General features: G+C 45.6%; 1 protein-coding gene across 2 annotated transcripts in view; it reads right to left on the minus strand.

Moving 5' to 3' along the window:
• HELZ (helicase with zinc finger) overlaps positions 1 to 23,927 on the minus strand; it is a 176,096-nt gene that overhangs the window by 131,608 nt on the left and 20,561 nt on the right. For both annotated transcript variants that reach the window (XM_062215686.1, XM_062215687.1), the window contains exons 4-6: positions 18,418 to 18,645; positions 15,850 to 15,886; positions 2,542 to 2,666 (exon numbers count right to left, since the gene is read on the minus strand). In XM_062215686.1, the coding sequence (XP_062071670.1) occupies positions 2,542 to 2,666; positions 15,850 to 15,886; positions 18,418 to 18,627 (372 nt within the window). In that variant the 5' untranslated portion in view covers positions 18,628 to 18,645. The remainder of the gene's footprint in view (positions 1 to 2,541; positions 2,667 to 15,849; positions 15,887 to 18,417; positions 18,646 to 23,927) is intronic.

Here is a 23,927-nt window from a genome sequence, read left to right on the forward strand (position 1 = left end):
TAGCAGAGAGCTGGATTGGAAGTACAACAGTCAGGACCCGAACCATTGCCTATATGGGGTGCTGGCACTACAGGCATTGGCTTTACCCACTACGTCACAGCACCGGCCTCTTGTATTGGTTTTAAATTTAAAAAACCAACAGGAAAAACTGTAATACGTTTGACTTAATTTTAAAAAGGCGTTTAAGGACAGAATTATCTTAATAGAGTCCAGTCTTGTGGCGCAGCAAGTAAAGCTGCCACCTAAAACACTGGCATCCATATGGGTACCAGTCATATCCTGGTTACTCCATTTCCGATCCAGCTCCCTGCTAATGGCCTGGAAAAAGCAGCAGAAGACAGCCCAAGTGTTTGGACCCCTACCACTTATGTGGGAGACAAGACCGGGACGAAGTTCCTGGCTCCAGCCTGGCCCAGCCTTAGCCATTGCAGCCATCTGGAGAATGAACCAGCAGATGAAAGATCTGGCTCTGTCTCTCCCTCTCTCTAACTCTGATTTTCAAATAAATAATAAATCTTTTTTCAAAAAAAGAAGCATTATCTTAATAATAAAAAAAGAAATCTGGCCGGTGCCACGGCTCAATACGCTAATTCTCCGCCTGTGGCGCTGGCACACAGGGTTCTAGTCCCGGTTGGGGCACCGGATTCTGTCCCAGTTGCCCCTCTTCCAGGCCAGCTCTCTGCTGTGGCCCGGGAAGGCAGTGGAGGATGGCCCAAGTGCTTGGGCCCTGCACCCGCATGGGAGACCAGGAGAAGCACCTGGCTCCTGCCATCGGATCAGCGCGGTGCACCGGCCGCAGCACACCGGCCGCGGTGGCCATTGGAGGGTGAACCAACGGCAAAAGGAAGACCTTTCTCTCTGTCTCTCTCTCACTGTCCATTCTGACTGTCCAAAAAAAAAAAAAAAAAAATCTATTTTATCATCAACTCAGGACTAAACAGATCTATAATTTTGCTATATCAATAACACAGTTTAGTTTGTTTTTTTAAGATTTATTTATATAATTGAAAGGCAGGGAGAGACAGAAAGACGGAGGTCTTCTATCTGCTGGTTTACTACCCAGATGGCTGCAATGGCCAGAGCTGAGCCCATCCAAAGCCAGGAGCCAGGAGCTTCCTCAAAGTCTCCCATACAGGTGCAGAGGCCCAAGGCCTTGGGCCATCCTCTCTACTGTTCTCCCAGGCCACAGCAAAGAGTTGGATCAGAAGTGGAGCAGCCGGGACTCGAACTAGCGTCCATATGGGATGCTGGCACTGCAGGCAGCAGCCTCATCAGCTAAGCCACAGTGCTAGCCACAACACAGTTAAGTTTATGAATCTTATGAAAACAAAAGACATTGCTAAACTAATTAAACTATTCCTCAATAATTTCTAAGACAATGAATAAAATATCGTCTGAGCTGGATCATTACATTACATTCAACAATAAACCAAGTACTTTTTAACTTTCTATTTTTTTACCCAACTATATTCATCTGCAGTGAAAGCAGATATACTCCAGATTTTCACAACCTACATCAATGCAGAATGAATAAGGGGAACACTATGTGAATTTGGGGGGATCACTCTGCATGGCAAAAGATATATTTTCTCGTTTTCTCTGTTGCCATTACATTCCAAAAAACAGTACTGGCAAATTCTGTAGAAATTACCAACCGGTGGGGGAAAAAAAAAAAAAAAGCTTATCTCTTTTCTTCCAGTCTCTATAGATCATCAACTGTAAAGTCTCAGAAAGTAGTCTTTCAACTATCTCAACCAAAATAGAAAAAAACAAATCTGGAACATTAAATTCTGTACTGTAAAAACTGGATCTCAAAGTCTGAATAGAACTGGATAACTCCATCAGAGTGGTTGTGAATACTGACTTACAGACAAACCATCTTCAGAAACCAAAGTAACTGGAGCCGGCACTGTGGTGTAGCAGGTGAAGTTACTGCCTGTAGCACCAGCATCCCATATGGGCGCCAGTTCGACTCCTGGCTGCTCTTCCAATCCAGCCCCCAGCTAGTGTGCCTGGGAAAGCAGCAGAGGATGGCCCAAGTCCCTGGGATCCTGCACCAACGTGGGAGACCGGAAAGAAGTTCTGGCTTTGAATCAGCTCAGCTCCGGCTGTTGCAGCCATTTGGGGAATAAACCAGCAGATAGAAGACCTCTCTGTAACTCTAACCTTCAAATAAATAAAATAAATCTAGAAACCAAAGTAACTATGACTTAGTTTAGACAGACTTAAACATTTAATAAATGCCTGAATTTAAAAACTCTGTAAGAAGGCTGTATGCACACATGAGCATTTTAAAACCCAAAAATATCACCATGTTCTGTTAAATTACTTTGAAGTTTATAAAAGTATCTGCAATTCTTATATACATGCTCACAAACTACAGGAATCAGGTGACTACACATCAATGTGTTCAAAAGAAGTATCTCAAGACACTCACGCCTTGGATTTCAGGTAGGAAGAATTAACATCAGACACACTAATGCCTAGGGTAGACATTACAATCTAGTTCCAGGCATTCAAAAGCAGAGCTCATCCACATACCAGGGACTCTCCAGTCAGAGACTTGGCGAGGACAGCAGAGACGAGCTGGAGCTTCCCTTTCAGCTGCATGCAACAAAGCATTGCCCGAAAGGCGCCTTCTCCCTTGGCCAGTCCTTCTCCCAGCACTGCCGTGAGACAACATGGCATTCAACACAGCGTTCTCGATTGTTCATGTCAACACATTTTTACAAGCATATTAACAGAACAATTTCAAATACTAGAGGGAAGCAATGGTGTTTCAGTTCTGTCCAACACATGTATGAAGGGATATGAACGTGGTGACAACCCTAATACGGCCTACAGCCAGTTACAGTCACACCAAAATCACCATGGATAACTAATCTGAAAGCTCTCTAGAGGAGGTGTGCACTGAGGCAGAGCAGGCTGGGCCACCACTTGCGATGCCAGCATCCCATATCTGAGTGCCTGGGACCAAGTTTGGCCTCCACCTCCCATTCCGGCTAAGGCAGCTGGGGGACAGCAGATGATGGCTCAAGTACCTGAGTCCCTACCACCCACAAGGGAGACCTGGCTGGAGTTCCTGAATCCTAGCTTCAGCTTGGCCCAGACCTGGCTGTGGTGAGCACTGGGGAATGAACCAGCACATCAAAGTTCTCTCCTTCTCTCACTCTACCTTTCAAATAATTAAATAAGTCTTTAAAAAAAAATTCTCCATTAAATAACACTGTTCAACTTTCTGGGTAAAAGGGGCCTTTTAAATTGCAGACTTATTAACTGAATAAAGTTCCTACATTTTATTCATAAGAACTGCAAATTTCAACATGAGATATTCCTAAACAATTAAGGATTTTTTATTTAAAAAACAGCATGATTAACTAAAAATCCAATTGCCCAATAACCACAGGAAATGCTATCCAAATTGTTTACAAGTGTTTAACGGATTTAATGTAATGCAACCACAAAAATCACTCATATCCAACAACACAGAACATACTCATTTTTATTTTATGGCATGTCATTTAAGATTTCTCACAGCAACTGCTTTTCTTCACTGCTAACTACAAAAGTCTGTTTATTCAGACTTTAACTTTCTTTGCAAGAAAATAATTTGCTCAAAGAAAATATTTTAGAAATTGCAATTTTCCTGATTTCCAAGGCAATGTTTAAGTATCATTATGACAAACAAGTACACTTAAAATCCACTGCATCTGTGCATAATATATTTCTTTTGGTTTTGTTTAATGTTGTATTGTTCAGTTTTTATCACACAAACAGCATTACAACAGCACTAACAAAATCCTATATAAAAGTTCACCATAATCTCACCACTTGACTAAAAGCTTCAACTTATTCATATTCTCATTCTGCTGGGATCCCAGCTCCCAAGAACATTCATTATTTTCTATGTTATTGAAGTGTTTATATTAGTAATGTTATTGACTATATAAAGTTCCATCAAGAAGATACATCATTCCCTTGATCCAGGATTCCAATTTGTATGTACATGCATGGTTTAAACAACATGTATTTATTTCTTTCAGCTCTAAATGTTTGTTTATTTTTATTTTGAAAGTCAGAAAGACAAAGTAACACCGAGGGACAGAAGGATCTTCCATTGTTGGTTCATATCCAAATGCCCATAACAGACCCAGGGCTGGGCCAGGCCAAAGCCAGGAGGAGCTCCATCCGGGTCTCCTACATGGGCGGCATGGGCCCAAGCACTCCAGCCAGCATCTGCTGTCTCCCAGGATGCATCACCAGGAATCTGGATCAAAAGCAGAGGAGGGACTGATGCTGCGGGTAAAGCTGCCACCTGCAGTGCCGGCATCCCACATGGATGCCCCTTTGAGTCCCGGCTGCTCCACTTCTGTCCAGCTCCCAGATAATGTGCCTGGGAAAGCAACGTTAAGGGACGGCCCAAATGCTTGCCCCCTGCACCCATATGGGAGACCCAGAAGTAGCTCCAGACTCCTGACTTTGGATCCACCCAGCTCCGGCCTTTGCAGCCATTAGGGAAGTGAACCAGCAGATGGACGACCTCTCTCTCTCTCTCTCTCTCTCTCTCTCTCTCTCTCTCTCTCTCTGGCTTTCAAATAAATAAATAAATAAATCTTAAAAAAAAAAAAAAAGAAAAAAAAGAACAAGCAAAGGAGCCAGGACTCAAACCAGTACATATAAAGGATGCAGGCATCTCAAACAGCACTGTAACTCACTGTAACCCTAACACCTGTCTTGGGATTCCAATGTTAAACTATTAAAAATAATACTGCAGGGGCCAGCGCTGTGGTGCAGTGGGTTAATGCCCTGGCCTGAAGCACTGGCATTCCATATGGACGCCGGTTCAAGACCTGGCTGCTCCACTTCCAATCCAGCTCTCTGCTATGGCCTGGGAAATCAGTGGAAGATGGCCCAAGTCCTTGGGCCCCTGCACCTGTGTGGGAGACCTAGAAGAAGCTCCTAGCTTCAGATCAGTGCAGCTCCAGCCATTGCAGCCAACTGGGGAGTGAACAAGCAGATAGAAGACGTCTCTCTCTCTTTCTGCCTCTCCTCTCTCTGTGTAACTCTGACTTGCAAATAAATAAATCTTAAAAAAAAAAAAAATACTGCAACAAACATCTTTTTTTTTTTTTTTTTTTTTTTTTTTAAACAGGCAGAGTGAATAGTGAGAGAGAGAGACAGAGAGAAAGGTCTTCCTTTGCCATTGGTTCACCCTCCAATGGCCGCCCCGGCCGGTGCGCTCGGCCGGCACACCACGCTGATCCGATGGCAGGAGCCAGGTGCTTCTCCTGGTCTCCCATGGGGTGCAGGGCCCAAGCACTTGGGCCATCCTCCACTGCACTCCCAGGCCACAGCAGAGAGCTGGCCTGGAGGAGGGGCAACCGGGACAGAATCCGGCGCCCCGACCGGGACTAGAACCCGGTGTGCCGACGCTGCAAGGCAGAGGATTAGCCTGTTGAGCCGTGGCGCCGGCCTGCAACAAACATCTTTATGTAAAACACCCTTCACTGAATCAGATTATTAAATTCAAAGTTGCAAGCCCTCAGTTTCTAAAGTGGTTTTGTTCAATTACTTTTAGTTTGGGCCATCTGACTCTTACTCCACTAACACTACAGATTACTCATCTATTCAACTGTCACTGGATTTCCAAGAAGTGAAAAACCTCAATAAATACCACGCAAAAGTGCCTTGAGGGGCTGGCATTGTGGTGCAGCAATGCCAGCATCCCATATGGGCGCCGGTTCTGGTCCCAGCTGCTCCAAGTCTGATCCAGCTCCTTACTAATGTGTCTAGGAAAGCAGAAGATGGCCAGCCCTTGGGCCCCTGCACGCCCATGGGAGACCCAGATGGAGTTCCTGGCTCTTGGCTCCTGGCTTTGGCCTCACCCAGCCCTAGGTCTCTTGTGGCCATTTGGTTAATGAACCAGTGAATGGAAGATCTCCTTCTTCCTCTCATTCTTTCAAATAAATAAATAAATCTTTAAAAAAAAGAAGAATGTTGGCCGGCGCCGTGGCTCACTAGGCTAATCCTCCGCCTTGCGGCGCCGGCACACCGGGTTCTAGTCCCGGTTGGGGCACCGGATTCTGTCCCGGTTGCCCCTCTTCCAGGCCAGCTCTCTGCTGTGGCCAGGGAATGCAGTGGAGGATGGTCCAAGTGCTTGGGCCCTGCACCCCATGGGAGACCAGGATAGGCACCTGGCTCCTGCCATCAGATCAGCACGGTGCACCGGCCGCAGCGCGCCAGCCGCGGCGGCCATTGGAGGGTGAACCAACGGCAAAGGAAGACCTTTCTCTTTGTCTCTCTCTCTCACTGTCCACTCTGTCAAAATAATTAAAAAATAAAAATAAAAAAATAAAAAGAAGAAGAATGTCTTGAGCATCTTATAAAGTCCAAAGTAAGCCTTCCAACATTACCATTCCTAAACTGTTCAAACATGACCTTGGGCACGTCACTTCAGCTCCCTAGCCCTCACAGTGGTCACCTTAAAACAGACACACGTATAAATGTGTCATAGGGATCAAATGAGATAATGCAAGGAAAATTCTACGAAGAAAACAACTGAGGTTCAGGTACGCTGTATCTGCTAAGCCAATTTTGTGCCCTTGGCAGGGGAGGGATCAAGACTAACTGTGCTCATTATATGCACAGTCTCCTGAAGGAAGAATATTTCAACCCACAGTGGTGATGTCATATTTAAGGAGTACTGAACCATATCACATTTTACAAACACCTCTCAGAGATCTTGGGTTTTGTACAAGGCATCTGCTGAATTTTATTTTGCAAAGTTTCTTCCACTAGTGTTTGAAATGTCTTGATATTTGTCAAAATGATGTTTCCCTTTTCTCTTTTAGAAAAGCAGCATCTGGGGCCGCCGCTGTGGAGCAGTGAGTTAACACCCTGGCCTGAAGTGCCGGCATCCCCTATGGGCGCTGGTTCAAGACCCGGCTGCTCCACTTCCTGTCCAGCTCTCTGCTATGGCCCGGGATAGCAGTAGAAAGGCCCAAGTCCTTGGGCCCCTGCACCCACGTGGGAAACCCGAAAGAAGCTCCTGGTTCCTGGCTTCAGATCAGCACAGCTCCGGCCATTGCGGCCATCTGGAGAGTGAACCATCAGATGGAAGACCTCTCTCTCTCTCTCTCTCTCTGCCTCTCTGTGTAGCTCTGACTTTCAAATGAATAAATAAATCTTTAAAAAAAAAAAAAAAAAGAAAGAAAAGCAGCATCGAGAAACTCTCTTTCAACTGATTCCTAAAGGCAATTCTGTTTACGTCTTAGGGGATACCAAATGGAGAACTACGGCAAAGAACAGTCAACAACTACAGACAGAGGGGCCAGTGCTGTGGCGCAGCGGGTAAAGCAACTGCCTGCACTGCCAGCATCCCATATGGGCACCAGTTCAATCCCGGCTGCCCCATTTCCAATTCAGCTCTCTGCTGTGGCCTGGGAAAGCAGTGGAAGATGGCCCAAGTGCTTGGACCCCTGCACCCACATGGGAGACCTACAAGAAGTTTATGGCTCCTGGCTTTGGATCGGTACAGCACCAGCTATTGCAGTCACTGGATGGGAGACCTCTCTCTCTCTCTTCACTCTTCACTCCTCTCTCTCTCTCTGGCTCTCTTTACTCTTTCAAAAAAAAAAATTTTTTTGCAATGCTGTAAATCTGATCCCTTATTAGCTTTACTAGCTTTAAAAAACCTTGAAAGACGTCAAAGTATTAAATTTGTCTTAACTATAATAATTGAACTTGCTAAAAGAGATGACATTAAAAATACAATCTAATCTTAGTAATCGTAAAAAAAAAAGTTCCATTCCTTGCACATAAATTCTCTTCCCATCCAGTATCTGAAACTGTATTGTGACCACACAACTCTCTTCACACTGCACTGGTCCTCTTTCCCTAGGAGTCACAAAGAAGGAAGTCTGCACACCTCCCCCTCAGCTGTGTTACTGTGTTGGAGTCTCTGTCCTCCTTCATTTTTAAATTTCGTAGTGTTTCCTAATACTTGAAATGGGTTTCTTTGGAATGTTTTAATCTAGAAACTGAGTAATACTAAAGAAGTATTCATTCTGGGGCTGGCACTGTGGCATAGTGGGTAAAGCCGCCGCCTGCAGTGCCGGCATCCCCTATGGGCACCAGTTCAAGTCCCAGCTGCTCCACTTCCAATCCAGCTCTCTGCTATGGCCTGGGAAAGCATTTAAAGATGGCCCAAGTCCTTGGGCCCCTGCACCCAGGTGGGACACCAGGAAGAAGCTCCTGGCTCCTGGCTTCGGATTGGCTCAGCTCTGACCGTTGCGGCCATCTGGGGAGTAAACCAGTGATGGAAGACCTCTCTCTCTCTCTCTCTCTCTCTCTCTCTCTCTGCCTCTAATTCTGCCTCTCTGTAACTCTGCCTTTCAAATAAAAATAAATAAATCTTCTTTAAAAAAAAAGTATTCATTCAACTTTTCCAATAAAAAAACTACTCTTTCTTAGGGGTTAATAGCCTCTGGCTAACACAAGGGGAAGAGTAACAATTAAAATGCAATTCCTGAGACTGGCACTGTGGCATAGCAGGTAGAGCTGCTGTCTGCAGTGCCGGCATTCCATATGGGCATTGGTTTGAGTCCTGGCTGCTCTACTTCCAATCCAGCTCTCTGCTGTGGCCTGGGAAAGCAGGAGAGGATGGCCCAAGTCCTTGGGCCTCTGTACTGTGTGGAAGACTTGGAGGAAGCTCCCGGCTCCTGGCTTTGGATTAGCTCAACCCTGGCTGTTGCAGCCATTTGGGGAGTGTAAAAGCAGATGAAGACCTCTCTCTCTCTCTCTCTCTCTCTCTCTCTCTCTCTCTCTCTCCGCCTCTCAAATAAATCAATCTTAAAAAAAAATTTAAAAAGATTATTGCTTACTTCAACATTTATTCATCCAAAAAATTATTTTGCAACTTTAGACAACAGTCCTCAAACTTAACTCATATGTTACATAAACTTCCACTTCTCTGACCTACACTGTCCAAAAATTAAGTAAATTTTTAAGTTTTATGCCTATCAAATATAGGACCTTCATTCAAAACAGTTAATAGGTATTATAGAGAAATTTAGAATGAAAATAAGATCCCATTCTATAAAGTCTTAAATTTCTACTGGAAAACAAAACTGCAGTGCAGCCACACCACTCAGCATGAAAACGAGTGAACAACTGACACACACAACCACTCGGATGGATCCCAAGGGCATTAAGGAGAGACAAAAAGTCATCTTGAAAGGTGACAAACTGTATGGCTCCCTTTACACAGCAGTCTCAAAAGAACAAAACCATCGAGCTGAAGGGCGATTTACGGTTATTAAGGGCTGGGAATGGAGGGAGGAAGGAGGTGGAGAGACTAACAGAAGGCTCAGGGGATCACAGTGCTAAGACAGTTCTGCTCCTGGAATGTGGCTACATTACTCTACACAGGAGGAAATGACAGAATACTGTACTCGCTGTTAATTTCCTGGTTGTGAAACTGTACAATACTTATGTATGACGACACCATTCAGAGAAAGCGGGTGAAGAGCTCTCTCCACTACCTTTCATCTTCCTGTGAATCTACAATTATTTCTAATTAAATAGCTTTAAAAATTTCTGCGGGAGAAATAAAGCTTCTACACATTAAAATACTTTCAAAACAGTTAATGGAACTGGATCAAAAGAACAATGAGTTAGGATGCTACTGGACTGCATCTCTATTTTAAAAGCCTGGGCAATAGAAAAACTACAGGATGATCTAGGAATATTAAGACTTGAATTCTCAGGGCCGGCGCCGTGGCTCACTAGGCTAATCCTCCACCTGTGGTGCCAGCATCCCATATGGGCACCGGGTTCTAGTCCCGGTTGCTCCTCTTCCAGTCACAGCTCTCTGCTGTAGCCTGGGAAGGCAGTGGAAGATGGCCCAGGTGCTTGGGCCCCTGCACCCGCATGGGAGACCAGGAGGAGGCACCTGGCTCCTGGCTTTGGATTGGCGTGGCGCGCTGGCCATGGCAGCCATTTGGGGAGTGAACCAATGGAAGGAAGACCTTTCTCTCTGTCTCTCTCACTGCTAACTCTATCTTTCAAATTAAAAAAAAAAAAAAAAAAGACTTGACTTCTCTCCTCCACTCCACTAACGAGTATCTCAGCGATCCTGAGCCCCAACTTGCCCATTTCTACAATGAAGAAGCAGTTCTTAGAAAGCAGAGACAGGGACAGGAATCTACAACACCCTGCAGCTACACAGCAACAGCTGGGGCTAAGAGCACAGCCCTTCACATCAGAAAGACCTCCCTTCAGAACCGCAGTTCCACTCCAGGCTGGCTCTGTGCTCCAAAGCAAGTTTCTTAACCTGACAAAGTCTGATTCTTCACTTGTAATACAATGTGATTACATGAAATAACACATTGCAGGGCCGGCGCCATGGCTCAATAGGCTAATCCTCCGCCTTGTGGCACCTGCACATCGGGTTCTAGTCCCAGTCGGGGCGCCGGATTCTGTCCCGGTTGCCCCTCCTCCAGGCCAGATCTCTGCTATGGCCCGGGAAGGCAGTGGAGGATGGCCCAAGTGCTTGGGCCCTGCACCCCATGGGAGACCAGGAGAAGCCCCTGGCTCCTGCCTTCGGATCAGCACGGTGTGCCGGCCGCAGCGCACCGGCTGCAGCGGCCATTGGAGGGTGAACCAACGGCAAAGGAAGACCTTTCTCTCTTTCTCTCTCTCTGTCTACTCTGTCAAATAAATAAATAAATAAATAAATAACACATTGCAGAAGACCTGACTCCAAGATAGATTAAACCTGAGTAAATACTGTTTCTTCATTAACTACTTTTCCAAAAACAAAAAAACTTAATTATAAAAACTATTTACCAAGGGATGGGTGGGTGTTTATCCTAGCAGTTAATATATTGCACACTGGAGTGCCAGGGTTTGATTTCCATGTCCAGCTCCTGAATCCAGGTTCCAACTGACATAGACCCTGGGAGGCAACTTCCAATCCACCTTCCTACTGATGCACCTGGGAAATCAGCAGATGATGGCTCACGTACTTGGGCCCCTGTCATCCATGTGGGAGACCCGATGGAGTTCTGGATTCTTGGCTTCCATTCACTTGGGGAGTGGACCAGCAGATAAAGCACACTTGTGCCCAAGTTCTCTCTCCTCTCTCTTCTTTCAAGTAAATCAATCTTTAAAAATTAATGTAAGGGGCTAGTGTTGTGGAGCCACTTGCAACACCAGCATCCCATACCATAACGCATGTTTGAGTCTTGGTTGGTCCCCTTCCCATCCAGCTCCCTGCCAATGCATCTGGGAAGGCAGCAGAAGACGGCGCAAGTGCTTGGGCCCCTGCCACCTACATGGGAGACCCAGATGGAGTTCCAGGCTCCTTGTTTTGGTCTAGCCTAGCCCTGGCTATTGGAGACATTTGGGGAATGAACTGGCAGATGGAAGATCTCTCTCTCTTTCACTCTCTGTCACCCTGTATTTCAAAAAAATAAATAAATCTTGTAAAATAAATTTTAAAAACAAAAATCTTAGTCTTATGAAAATTTTTCAGATGCATATGATTAAGCTTTACATACATATATTACACGTAGCATAAAACTTTTTTTTTTTAAGATTTTATTTATTTGAAAGGTAGACTTACAGAGAGAGGGAGAGATCTTCCATCCACTGATTCACTCCTGAAACAGCCTGCAACAGCCAGGACTGGGCCAGGCTGAAACCAAGAGCTCCACCCAGGTCTCCCACAACATACAGGGGCCCAAAAATTGGGCCATCTTTCACTGCTTTCTCAGGTGCATTAGCAGAGCGTTAGACTGGAATTGGAGCAGCCAGGACTCAAACAGGCACTTCACATTGGATACCAGTGTTGCAGGCAGTAGTGTAACCTGTTATGCCACAATACCACTGCCCTCAACATAAAACTCCTGTAGTTGGTAAGATTTTCTTTTGATTTCACTTTTGCCATTTACCTCATTCATTTTGTTGGTGTAAAAAAATATTTAAGTTTCCCATTATAATATTTCAAAGGCAGAAAAAATTGCTTCATGAAAGTTTTCCTGTTATGCCTGATAAAATTTATGTTCTGATAATGAAAATGCCTTAACCACCTCACTTACCCTGTGGTCACTGGTTTGGCAACCTTCTTGATCCAGAAAACAAGACTGAACTTGGAACCAAAATACACGAACTCAAATCTTTTTTTTTTTATTTGACAGGTAGAGTTATAGACAGTGAGAGAGACAGAGAGAAAGGTCTTCCTTCCGTTGGTTCACTCCCCAAATGGCCGACACGGCCAGCACTGCGCCGATCCAAAGCCAGGAGCCAGGTGCTTCTTTATGGTCTCTCATGCAGGTGCAGGGGCCCAAGCACCTGGGCCATTCTCCACTGCCCTCCGGACCACAGCAGAGAGCTGGACTGGAATAGGAGCAACCAGGACTAGAACTGGGCACCCATATGAGATGCCGGCACCACAGGCGGAGGATTAACCAAGTGAGCCACGGCGCCGGCCCACAAACTTAAATCTTCTGTACTTTATTTTCAAGATGTCCGTGAGTACTCATCCAGAGCCTGTTTACTCTAATTGAAGTAGAATTGCAACTTCAAAATTCTATGACCCTTTGATTAGTTCCTGGTTTAAACAAATCAGCCATAAAAACCATTTTCAGGACAACCAGGTAAATCTGATTATAGACTAGGTTTTAGATAAAAATAGAGAATTATTGTCAATTTTATTAGGTTAATGATAATATTGTGATTATGCAGTAATGGCCTTACTTTTAGAGCTGCATACTGAAGTATTTAAAGGTAAATATCATATCTATAATTATTTTAAAATATTTTTAAAAGATGAAGTAAATATGGAAAAACTTCATTGTTCAACTTTAGTTTTAAGAATATGAATGCTTATTATACTATTTCCTGTTTTCCTGTATAATTTAAATCTTTCATAATAAAAAAACTGTTAATGTTTTTTAATTCTATGACAAAGATCTGCAGTCTGAGCTCCTGCCCGCTGCAGGTCAGAAGTGGCACATGGAGAAGAGGAGGAGGGTAGTTACAATAAGGCATGCTGAGAATTCCAGGCAATGCAAACTGATAGCCTGAAAGTAGGAAAACAACCAGCAACACCACACTGTATATAAAATGTAAACACAGGGTGCACGGAGGTGGGGGAGTCGGGTGGGGGCCTTAAGATAGCAGCTATCCCTGGAAGCATCTCCGCGCACAGAAAGGTTAATAATCAACAGAACACTGAGGCACTGAGGCTCTCTTTACTACTGACTGCCTAACAATAGCATTTTGTCTCATACAAAAACAGCATTATGAAAATTTAAAAAGAAAATCTATATGTAATAGCAGAACTCAACAACCATAATCTCTACCAATATTCCCTAATGTCTATTTCAAATAAACAACTTCGTGTTTGCTGTTTCTGCATATTTTTTAAAAAATAAGAATTTTCCACATTCTTCCTAATTACATAAAGGGGAACAAGGAATGCATAGAATTTAACTAGTAACTCCTTCCTAACACTCCAAGCTAGCCAGTTTTTCACTTTTACACACAGCACTGCAACGGACATCACTTTGTGTACAACTTTTTCCTTCTTTTGGATTATTTACTTAGGACAGCATCCCAGAAATGAGATTAGTGGGTCAAAGGGCACGAACACATTGCACATTCCAGCATGATCACACTCTCCCAAGACGACAAGAGTATACTCATCTCATTACAACTTTATCTCAGACAACGATGAAACATTTACTTTGGTAATTCAATAGTTATAAAAGAGGACCGAACTTTAAAGTGCTGAGTAAAGCAATTAACAGAAAAAATGCAACATTTTTTCCCCTGTCTTCCTCCACCAACATTTACTTTTCTGAGCCTTTTGCAAGCTACTAAACCTTCTGGGATTTTTGTTTGTGCATTTCCAAAATCAGAAGCCTGCATCAACTTCACCAGCACTCAGAGAAGCAAAACTTAGAGAAAGGAGACTTGCAAAATTTCAAGACTGTCAGTTTCAGTTGAGGAAGATGACAGGGACCCAGTATCCTCACACACTTCTGTAGGTGTGTGCAATTCAAACTACTCAGCCATATGCCTTATCATCATGTTTATTACAAGACGGTTTATGACGACAAACTAGAAAACTATAGCCACCTAAATGCCCACAGCACAGCTCCACCGAGGATTAAAGCAGAGCTAGAGCTACTGTATTAAGCTAGAAAGACAGCTCAGATACACTGGGATATAAGAAAGCAAACTACCTTGTGAGGATCATATTCTAATTCTTTATTAACAGGATTTTTAAAAATCCCATCCACGTACTATAAGCATTTGTGCTTACCACTACAGAGAGACACAGATGCAGAAGACACGGCAAACTAGTAACAGTGATTTCTTCAGATAAAGAAAGACGAAGTCATTCCCGTCTTCGCATTCCTCTATTATCTGACTTCTATCTGGTGATTTTAAGACATTCACAGATAGCAGGGATATTTTTAAAAGATTGTGCTAGATATCCCTCAGATTCAAATCCATTCCCAAAGCACGCAAGTCTATGAAGCACGGTTCACACAGGGGTCACTGAATATTTAATGAATGGTTAAATTATGTTCAATATACCACAGAAATATGAAATATGGTTTTACGCGATTTGCAAGAAAAATACCTTGTAAAGTATTGACACAAGGCATAGTAGAAAATAACTGACTTATTGAAAACACCTCAGAGGCCCTGGCGGCTGGAGAAATGAAACACTACAGGTACTCAGTGCGGAACTGCGGCCGCCTCCACGGAGAGCGTCGGAGTGAACGGGGCACCTCTCCTCCCGCACGCTCTCCGGCTCACCCGAGCGAAACTGCAGCGATCACCAAGGAGAGCATTTCTCTACTGCGACCATGCAAAGGGCTAGAATCGGAATCTCAACTTCCTGCCCAAAAGAAAACAGGAAAATCACGACACAGCTTTCTGGCAGACTCTTCTCCGGACGGAAAACCTTCTGACAACAGGAAAAAACATCTTAGGAGGGAGAGGCCCACTTTTTCAAGCCTAACTTTTTTTAAAAAACTTTTTATTAAAATACAGGGTACAGGCCGGCACCGTGGCTCACTAGGCTAATCCCCCGCCTGCAGCGCCGGCACAACGGGTTCTAGTCCCGGTCGGGGTGCCTGTTCTGTCCTGGTTGCTCCTCTTCCAGTCCAGCTCTCTGATGTGGCCCGGGAGGGCAGTGGAGGATGGCCCAAGTGCTTGGGCCCTGCACCCGCATGGGAGACCAGGAGGAAGCACCTGGCTTCTAGCTTCGGATCGGCGCAGCACGCCAGCTGTGGCGGCCATTTAGGGGGTGAACCAACGGAGGGAAGACCTTTCTCTCTGTCTCTCTCTCTCACTGTCTAACTCTGCCTGTCCAAAAAAAAAAAAAAAAAAATACAAGGTACATATCAAGAAATGCACTTAAGTACACAGATCAATGAGTTTTTTCTGGGCATCTGATCACCTTCATAGCGAACACCCAATTTAAGAACAAGACAATACCAGCCAGCACCTTGAGGGTCCTCACTACTCACAGCCACCAAACCTAACATTTTAATCAACATGTGTTACATTTCTTGAGGTTTGGCTGTTATTGGCTGGAACTACTCAAACTTTGAAAGGACACACTATCAGTGGTCCCAGGCAAGTGACAGGAGCCCCCACACTTGTGGGCAGGAGCAATGCCTGCCACAGCAGGAAAGCCACCAAGCCAGTCACTGGATATTACCATCACTTGAAATCAGCAAATGAAAAGGAATCAAACCTCAAACATTGCTCAATTAAATAATTCAAAATCTTCAAATCAGGAAAGAGTCCCGTTTGTAAACATACCATGCCTACAATCTTCATCAGCTTGCCCATAGTTTTTCTGCAAAAGAAAAGACACAAGATAAAGTAAGTAGCTCAATGGCTGCTTTCAACAGAGATGGTATCAAAGAGAGGCTGGAGTTTGTTTCAAAGTTTAATCATTAATGTAAATTTAATATTCACAGAGCAAAGCTAATGCCAGAGCTCTGAGGATTACAAAACACTCTACAAATAAATAGCGTAGTAGGCTCCCCTACTCCACTGACTCACACCCCTACGTCTCACCTCCCCGGAGCCTCCTTCTCAGGCAGTGAACGGTTTTACTATGGAAACTGAAGCCAGGAGTAGGCTGTCACCACCATGCCCCCCACTTCTCAGCACACACTGCCTTCCTTCCAGCTGTCAGCAGGTAAGCTACGGTGTTCCTGTGACAGACAGCCCACCACTTACACACTGGTGCCCTGCCACCTGCTCAAGCACACCGACTCCAGCAAGCCGCCTGTTTCTCCTACATCGCCAATCTTTGCTTTCGATCATCTTATTCCTATCAACAAATATGCCGTTACTTCCGCCATCTAAGTCCTCCTCATGACTTCGCTCTCCTACTAGTACTTTCCCTTTTTTGCTTTGTGTATGTGTATGTGTGTGTGTGCCTCTCTGTGGCAAAACTCCTCAAAAGCTGTCTATATTACCATATTTCCATACCTCCCTTCCAATTCTCTTTTAAGCTCTTGTTAATCAGACTTTTCCCCAACAATCCAAGGTCACCAGTGACCTCCGTTGTATCCAGGCTCACAGGTACCCACTTGGATAACACCACCATGCCTTCATTCACGACTGTGGCAGCCATGGCTGCAAAGTCCCTGACTAACGCACGCACCCTCTTCACTGGCTAGCAGGACGCCTTGCTCTCCTGTTTTACCTCCCAGATAGCTTTTCAGGCTGCTTCGCTAGCGCCTCCTTCTTCTCCCCTGCTCCTCAACACTGCTGTACCAGAAGACTAGATCCTTGGGCCTTTTCATTTCTACATGGACACTTCTTCCCCTGAATCTACCCAGGCCCTAGACTTCATAGAGCATCTACATCCCAGACTGAAACTCCTCACTCTTCCAAACGCCACATTGCAAATGTGACTGCTTATACAACATCTCAGCTAGATACCTAAATGATACCTCAAACCAACAGGTTCAAAACTAAATTCCCGCCGGCGCTGTGGCTTAACAGGCTAATCCTCCGCTTTGCGGCGCCGGCACACCTGGTTCTAGTCCCAGTTGGGGCGCCGGATTCTATCCCGGTTGCCCCTCTTCCAGGCCAGATCTCTGCTATGGCCCGGGAAGGCAGTGGAGGATGGCCCAAGTCCTTGGGCCCTGCACCTGCATGGGAGACCAGGAGAAGCACCTGGCTCCTGGCTTCGGATCAGCGCGATGCGCCGGCCGCAGCGGCCATTGGAGGGTGAACCAACGGCAAAAAGGAAGACCTTTCTCTCTGTCTCTCTCTCTCTCACTATCCACTCTGCCTGTCAAAAAAAAAAAAAAAAAAACTAAATTCCCACCTTCCCCCCACCAAACCTACTCTGCAGCTACAGCTTTCTGACTTCAAAGGAACTGCTCGGACACAAAACGCTGAGGCAACTGACTGACTGCTCGCTCATTCCCTGCATCTACACATACAGGAAACTCTACTGTATCTACTTTAACTTACAAATCAGAACTTCGCACTATCTCCACTACTACCACTTTGGTCTGAGCCACTGTCAGCTCTGGCCTGGATTATTCTAACAGGCGCCACAGGAGTCTCCCTGCATCTACTCTTACCCTTTACTAGGTTATTCTCAACACAAAAATCAAAAATCTCCTGTGAAATGAGACCCCACCACCTCTTTGCTCAGAGGCCTACAGGAACTCCCTGCCCCACAGAGAATAAAAAACGCACATGACCCAGCAGGTCCCGCAGGCTCCAGCCCTTTGCTCTCTCCCTCTGGTGCCCTGCTGCAGCCACACTGGCCTCCCAGCTGCTCAACACAAACATGGCAGGTGTGCTTCTACCTCAGGGTCTTCATACTGACTGTTCCTTTGGCCCGTAATGCTCTTCCTCCAGATTTCTACATGTCTCAGCCCTTCAACCTCCTCCTGATCACCTGCTCACTAGGGCCCACCTTGACCGCTCTGTCTAAAACTGCACCAAGCCCAACTCTGATACATCCAATCTCCCTTGCCCTGTTCTCCTCTTCTCACATGACTACCATCACTTACCAATCTCAAGTATCTTTAATGTCTATTGTTGGTTGTCAGTCTCTCTGCTGATGGGGGTTTATCTCCATGTTTCCATCAATTTATATACCAACTACCTAGATCAGTGTCTAGCACATATTATACCATCAATAAACACCTGGTGAGTGAATGATTAATTAAAAAATGCTATACAAATAAGATCAATTTTCAAGGTTTAAAAAGACAGCTGCTTGCTCAGGCAAATCCCATCAGTCCAGGGCTACCTGACTCACACGAGACAGAGGGCCCCAGCAACGGTGCCCACTCAGTGAGAAAGGCCATCTTCCAGGCTCATCAGCAGTTCCTGACAATGTCTACTCACCAGTTGCAAAAATGAGGCAATTCTGTAGAGAAGACTCTCCATCTTGATGCGCTCTATCTCCACTGGGCATGGCCCTGGGACCTCAGCCATGGAGGACTGGCTGAGAGAAAGGAGGGCCTCTGTGCAGTGCTTGAGGGCCATCTCATAGTCCTGCCTCTTCAGTGATTCGCACGCTTGTTCACATGACTTTTCAGCTCTGCTGTCTTCCATGACTCAGGAACAAAAATCCTACAGATGGGAAGAAAGAACAAGTAAGAGAAGGTTTAAAACACATTAATTACAAAGTCTAGTCCTATTCCAGTCTCAGCTGGCTTAATTATCTATCTGAATAGTTACTCTCAACTAGCCTGTTGATCGGGGTCACAGCTAAGCAGCAGCTGTTGATGCTACCAAATCAATACTTCTCTGTTATGTTCTAACGTCTTCACCGGGAGCCAAGCAAAATGTCAGCCGAAAGCCAGGCTCACACCATGATACACCAAATTTAATTTTTTAAACTGTTTCCAATTTTACTTTTTTTAAAAAGATTTATTTACTTATTTGAAAGTCAGAGTTACACAGAGAGAGGAGAGGCAGAGAGAGAGAGAGGTCTTCCATCCACGGTTCATTCCCCAGTTGGCCGCAACAGCAGAGCTGTGCCGATCCGAAGCCAGGAGCCAGGAGCTAATCTGGGTCTTCCCACGTTGGTGCAGGGGCCCAAGGACTTGGGCCATCTTCCACTGCTTTCCCGGGCCACAGTGGAAAGCTGGATCAGAAATGGAGCAACGGGGACTCAAACCAGTGCTGGGATATGGGATGCTGGCACTGCAGGTAGCAGTTTTACCCACAACGCCACAGCACCAGCCCCAATACACCAAATTTATAAGTGAGACAAACTTATAAATGAAACATGATTTTGAATATTGGAAAGTATAACAAGTCAGAAAGGATTTCTTCTTTTTTAAAAAGATTTATTTATTTTATTTGAAAGAGTTACAGAGAGAAAGAAGGAGAAGCAGAGAGAGAGAGGGGGAAGTCTTCTATCCACTGCTTCACTCCCCAGTTGGCCGCAATGGCCAGAGCTGCACCGATCCAAAGCCAGGAGCCAAGAGCCTCTTCTAGGTCTCCCACACAGCTGCATGGACTCAAGGACTTGGGCCATCTTCAACAGCTTTCCCAGGCCATAGCAGAGAGCTAGATCAGAAGTGGAGCAGCCAGAACTCAAACCAGAGCCCACATGGGATGCCAGCAGTGCAGTGCAGGCAGCGGCTTTACCTACTACGCCACAGCGCCAGCCCCTCTGTTTTTTTAACCAAAGCTACAGAAATGTCTCACATCCAAGCCTCCCAACTTCAGTCTCGTAATTCTGTGATTATGATTGCCAAAAATCAAAATCTATACCATGTAGGACTTTTCCGCCACCAAATTAAAAGTGCATAAAATGGAATTCTGACTTGTCCATCAATTCAATTCCTGAGGGCCAGGCCGTGTGCCAGCAGCAATGAACACAAAGATGGAAGCTGCTGTCACTGCTTTAAGAAACTCAGCCTTTAGCAATAAAAGCAAAGCACAGAGGAACAATTCCCAGGCAGACTTACTCCACCCACCTAAAGGCATGAACTGGCCTCCCAGCGAGAGCAGGAGTTCACCACCCAGGTCACCGGGAGAAGAGCTCAGAGGAGAGCTAAGCAAACCATCAAGGGGAAAAAACAGGCAGCTTAAACTCAAAGTGTGAGGCCAGTGTTGTGGCACAGGAGGTTAATCCTCCCCCTGCAGCACCAGCATCCCATATGGGCAATGGTTCTAGTCCCGGTTGTTCCTCTTCCAATCCAGCTATCTGTTATGGCCTGGGAAAGCAGTAGAAGATGGCCCAAGTCCTTGGGCCCCTGCACCCACATGGGAGACCGGGAAGAGGCCCCTGGTTCCTGGCTTTGGATGGGCGCAACTATGGCTGTTGCAGCCATATGGGGAGTGAACCAGCAGAAGGAAGACCTTTCACTTCGTCTCTCCCTCTCATTGTAACTCTTTCAAATAAATAAATAAAATCTTAAAAAAAAAAAAAAAAAAATCTAGGTGTCAGGAGTAGGAGGAGCTATGAATGCCACAAGTACAGAGGCCTTTATTCCACTGGCAATGCAGCATGATAGAAAGTTTTTCAATAAAGAAGGAAACTATCAAAAATAAGTTCTATGAAGGACTGGTTAGAAGGGGCCAGCGCTGTGGCATAGCAGGTAAGGCTACTGCCTGCAATGCCAGCATCCCATATGGACGCCTGTTCAAGTCCCATTTGCTCCATTTCTGATCCAGCTCTCTGCTGTGGCCTGGGAAAGCAATGGAAGATGGTGTTAAGTCCTTCAGCCCCTGCACCCGCATGGGAAGACCCGGAAGAAGCTCCTGGCTCCTAGCTCCTGGCTTCGGATTGGCAAAGCTCCGGCCATTGAGGCCAATAGAGAGTGAACCAGTGGATGGAAGACCTCCCTCTCTCTCTCTCTCTGCCTCTCCTTCTGTGTAACTCTTTCAAATAAATAAATAAATATTAAAAAAAAAAGGGGGGGGGGACAAACTGCAAGGGTCAAGAAGCGGCCAGCACTGCCATTAATCATGCCAGTGAGACGCTCCATTCAGAGACAGTGAGTGCGCAAGCATGGTTTCTCCCCAGGCCTCTCACTGGCCAGGCAGAGAGCAGAAACCCTTCCCCTGACGTTCCCAATCCACCTTGCTCAGCCCTGATGACTGTTTCTGTGGAGCCTGCAAACCAGCTGTTCTTGCTGTATCTACCTTCATCCTGTCCCTTCTGCCTGTCTCCAGAGAAACTGATGGCTCCCAGCGTCGACACTGGCCTCCGGTCTTGATAATGACTACTTGACTCTGCCCCCCTAACTGTTCTGTAGCCATCTGCCACCTACAAAGTACAAACTCCAGCGGGGAGAAGTTGGGGACTAATAGCTCACAGCCAGCAGCAATGAGTGAGCCAAGAGGTTCCAGCCTCCTCAACTCCTGAGTTTCTTGGTATATCAAAGAATGTAGAAATAGCTAAGGAATGAGATGAAGAAAAGCTCAAGAAAGACTTCAATGGTGTTTGTTAGCTTTTGTTAAACACGGGTGGCACACACAGGGAAGACACTGTAATAGTCTCTACTTTCCTCAAATTGGAATTTGTATACTTTATAAAACCTAAAGCATGAGGTGAGCCTTACTCTAGTTGTTAAAACAGCTGCATCCCACACTAGAGTGCCTGAGTTCAATACCCGTCTTCCGCTCCTTACTCCAGCTTGCTGGCACTTCTTTTTTTTTAAAGATTTATTTATTTATTTGAAAGTCAGAATTACTTAGAGAAAGAAGGAGAGGCAGAGAGAGAGAAAGAGAGAGACAGAGAGAGAGGGAGGTCCTCCATCCACTGGTTCACTCCCCAGATGGCCACAACAGCTGGAGTTGTGCTGATCCGAAGCCAGGAGCCAGGAGCTTCTTCCAGGTCTCCCACATGGGTACAGGGGACCAAGGACTTGGGCCTTCCTCTACTGATTCCCAGGCCATAGCAGAGAGCTGGAAGTGGAGCAGCTGGGTCTTTAACTGGCACCCATATGGGATGCCGGCACTGCAGGCGGCGGCTTTACCCACTATGCCACAGTGCTGGCCCCTTGCTTTTTCTTTTTCTTTTCTTTTTTTTTTTTTTTTTATAGGCAGAGTGGATAGTGAGAGAGAGAGACAGAGAGAAAGGTCTTTCTTTTTGCCATTGGTTCACCCTCCAATGGCCGCTGTGGCCAGCACATCGTGCTGATCTGAAACCAGGAGCCAGGTGCTTCTCCTGGTCTCCCATGCAGGTGCAGGGCCCAAGGACTTGGGCCATCCTCCACTGCCTTCCCGGGCCATAGCAGAGAGCTGGCCTGGAAGAGGGGCAACCGGGACAGAATCCGGCGCCCCAACCGGGACTAGAACCCAGTGTGCCGGCACCACAAGGCGGAGGATTAACCTGTTAAGCCACAGCGCCGGCCTGCTTTTTCTTTTTCTTTCTCTTCCTCCATCTCTAATTTTTTTTTTTTTTAATTTAAAGTAAAAGCACACTAGTAACATCATTTATCAGCTGTGTGGTCTGAGGTAAGTGACAACATCCAGTATGACAACTCACTTACTCCTAAACTGGGAAGAAGACTGAACACCTACTTCTGTGGTTACTTTAATAATGCCAAGAAAGCCGGCACCGAGGCTCAGTAGGCTAATCCCCCGCCTGCGGCGCCAGTACTCTGGATTCTGTCCTGGTTGCTCCTCTTCCAGTCCAGCTCTCTACTGTGGCCCAGGAAGGCAGTGGAGGGTGGCCCAAGTGCTTGGGCCCTGCACCCCATGGGAGACCAGGAGAAGCACCTGGCTCCTGGCTTCGGATCAGTGTGGTGTGCCGGCCACAGCGGCCATTGCGGGGTGAACTAATGGCAAAGGAAGACCTTTCTCTCTGTCTCTCTCTCTCACTGTCCACTCTGCCTGTCAAAGAAAAAAAAAAAAAAAAGAATGCCGAGAAACAGTAAGTAAACATGTAAAAGAATGTCTGCGCATAAGGAGTGCTCAGGACACTGGCTGGGCTACTTCCCTGAAATCCCCAAGTTTCAATTTATAATAAAAGATAATCACTTTACTGATTTGAACATATAACCCCTACACAAATAAAAAATAAAAATTAAAAAAAATAACCCTATGCAACCTCTTTACCTGCATGACAGAGGAATTATTTCACTTACTTCTCCATCTCAGTAAACTGGTACTGACCATGCAAGAAGAGCCATCAGAGAAATAAGTAATTTGTACGTTGGTGATAAAGACTAGTTAAACCCTAAAACTGGCTATGCAGAGACACGAAGACAGACCAACATTAGTGTCTTTGGTAAACAAATAGATTAGTCAGGAGATCAAGTAACACTAACGCATCAGTAAAGATTCCAGGCAGGACTACTAATGTCAGAAGCTTTGGGGGAAATGTCTGTCTTTAGAGTAAATGTCTCTGACACATTAGGCTCAGGTGCCTAACTCAGAAGGGGATCTTGCTTCCACCACAATTATCTTTGTTAATCAGGGGCCGAACATTAGTTTCTAAGGTCTACAAGGGCCTCACCAGGGGTACTTCCTTGTAGAAGGGATCAATACCAGGCAGGTCTCTGTTCCACTGTTTTCTTGGGCTTTCCAAAAAACAAAACAAAACAAAAACCAGCATGACCTTGCTATACCCATTCCTACTGAAGAAGCTAAAGTGGTTTTCCAAAGTTAAATAAAAATGTCCAAAGTCAAAGACAGAAAACATCACAAAGTCATGCTGAAATGGATTATAGATAATACACAGTGAGGCCAACTTCCTGACGCACTCCACTGTGTGGCTGACACCTCAGTTCTAGTTCACAGACATACAGCCACATCTGTAGGATGTAATCTTACTGTCAGGACCTACAAGAGCAGACACTGATGAGTCACAGAGAGTCTCCCATGTGAACAGAGGTACAGGGAAAGGAAGCCACTGGGGTGAGTCACATTAAATGCACCAAGGTAGAAGG

The sequence above is a fragment of the Lepus europaeus genome, chromosome 18, assembly GCF_033115175.1.
Source record: "Lepus europaeus isolate LE1 chromosome 18, mLepTim1.pri, whole genome shotgun sequence".
NCBI classification, from domain to species: Eukaryota; Metazoa; Chordata; class Mammalia; order Lagomorpha; family Leporidae; genus Lepus; species Lepus europaeus.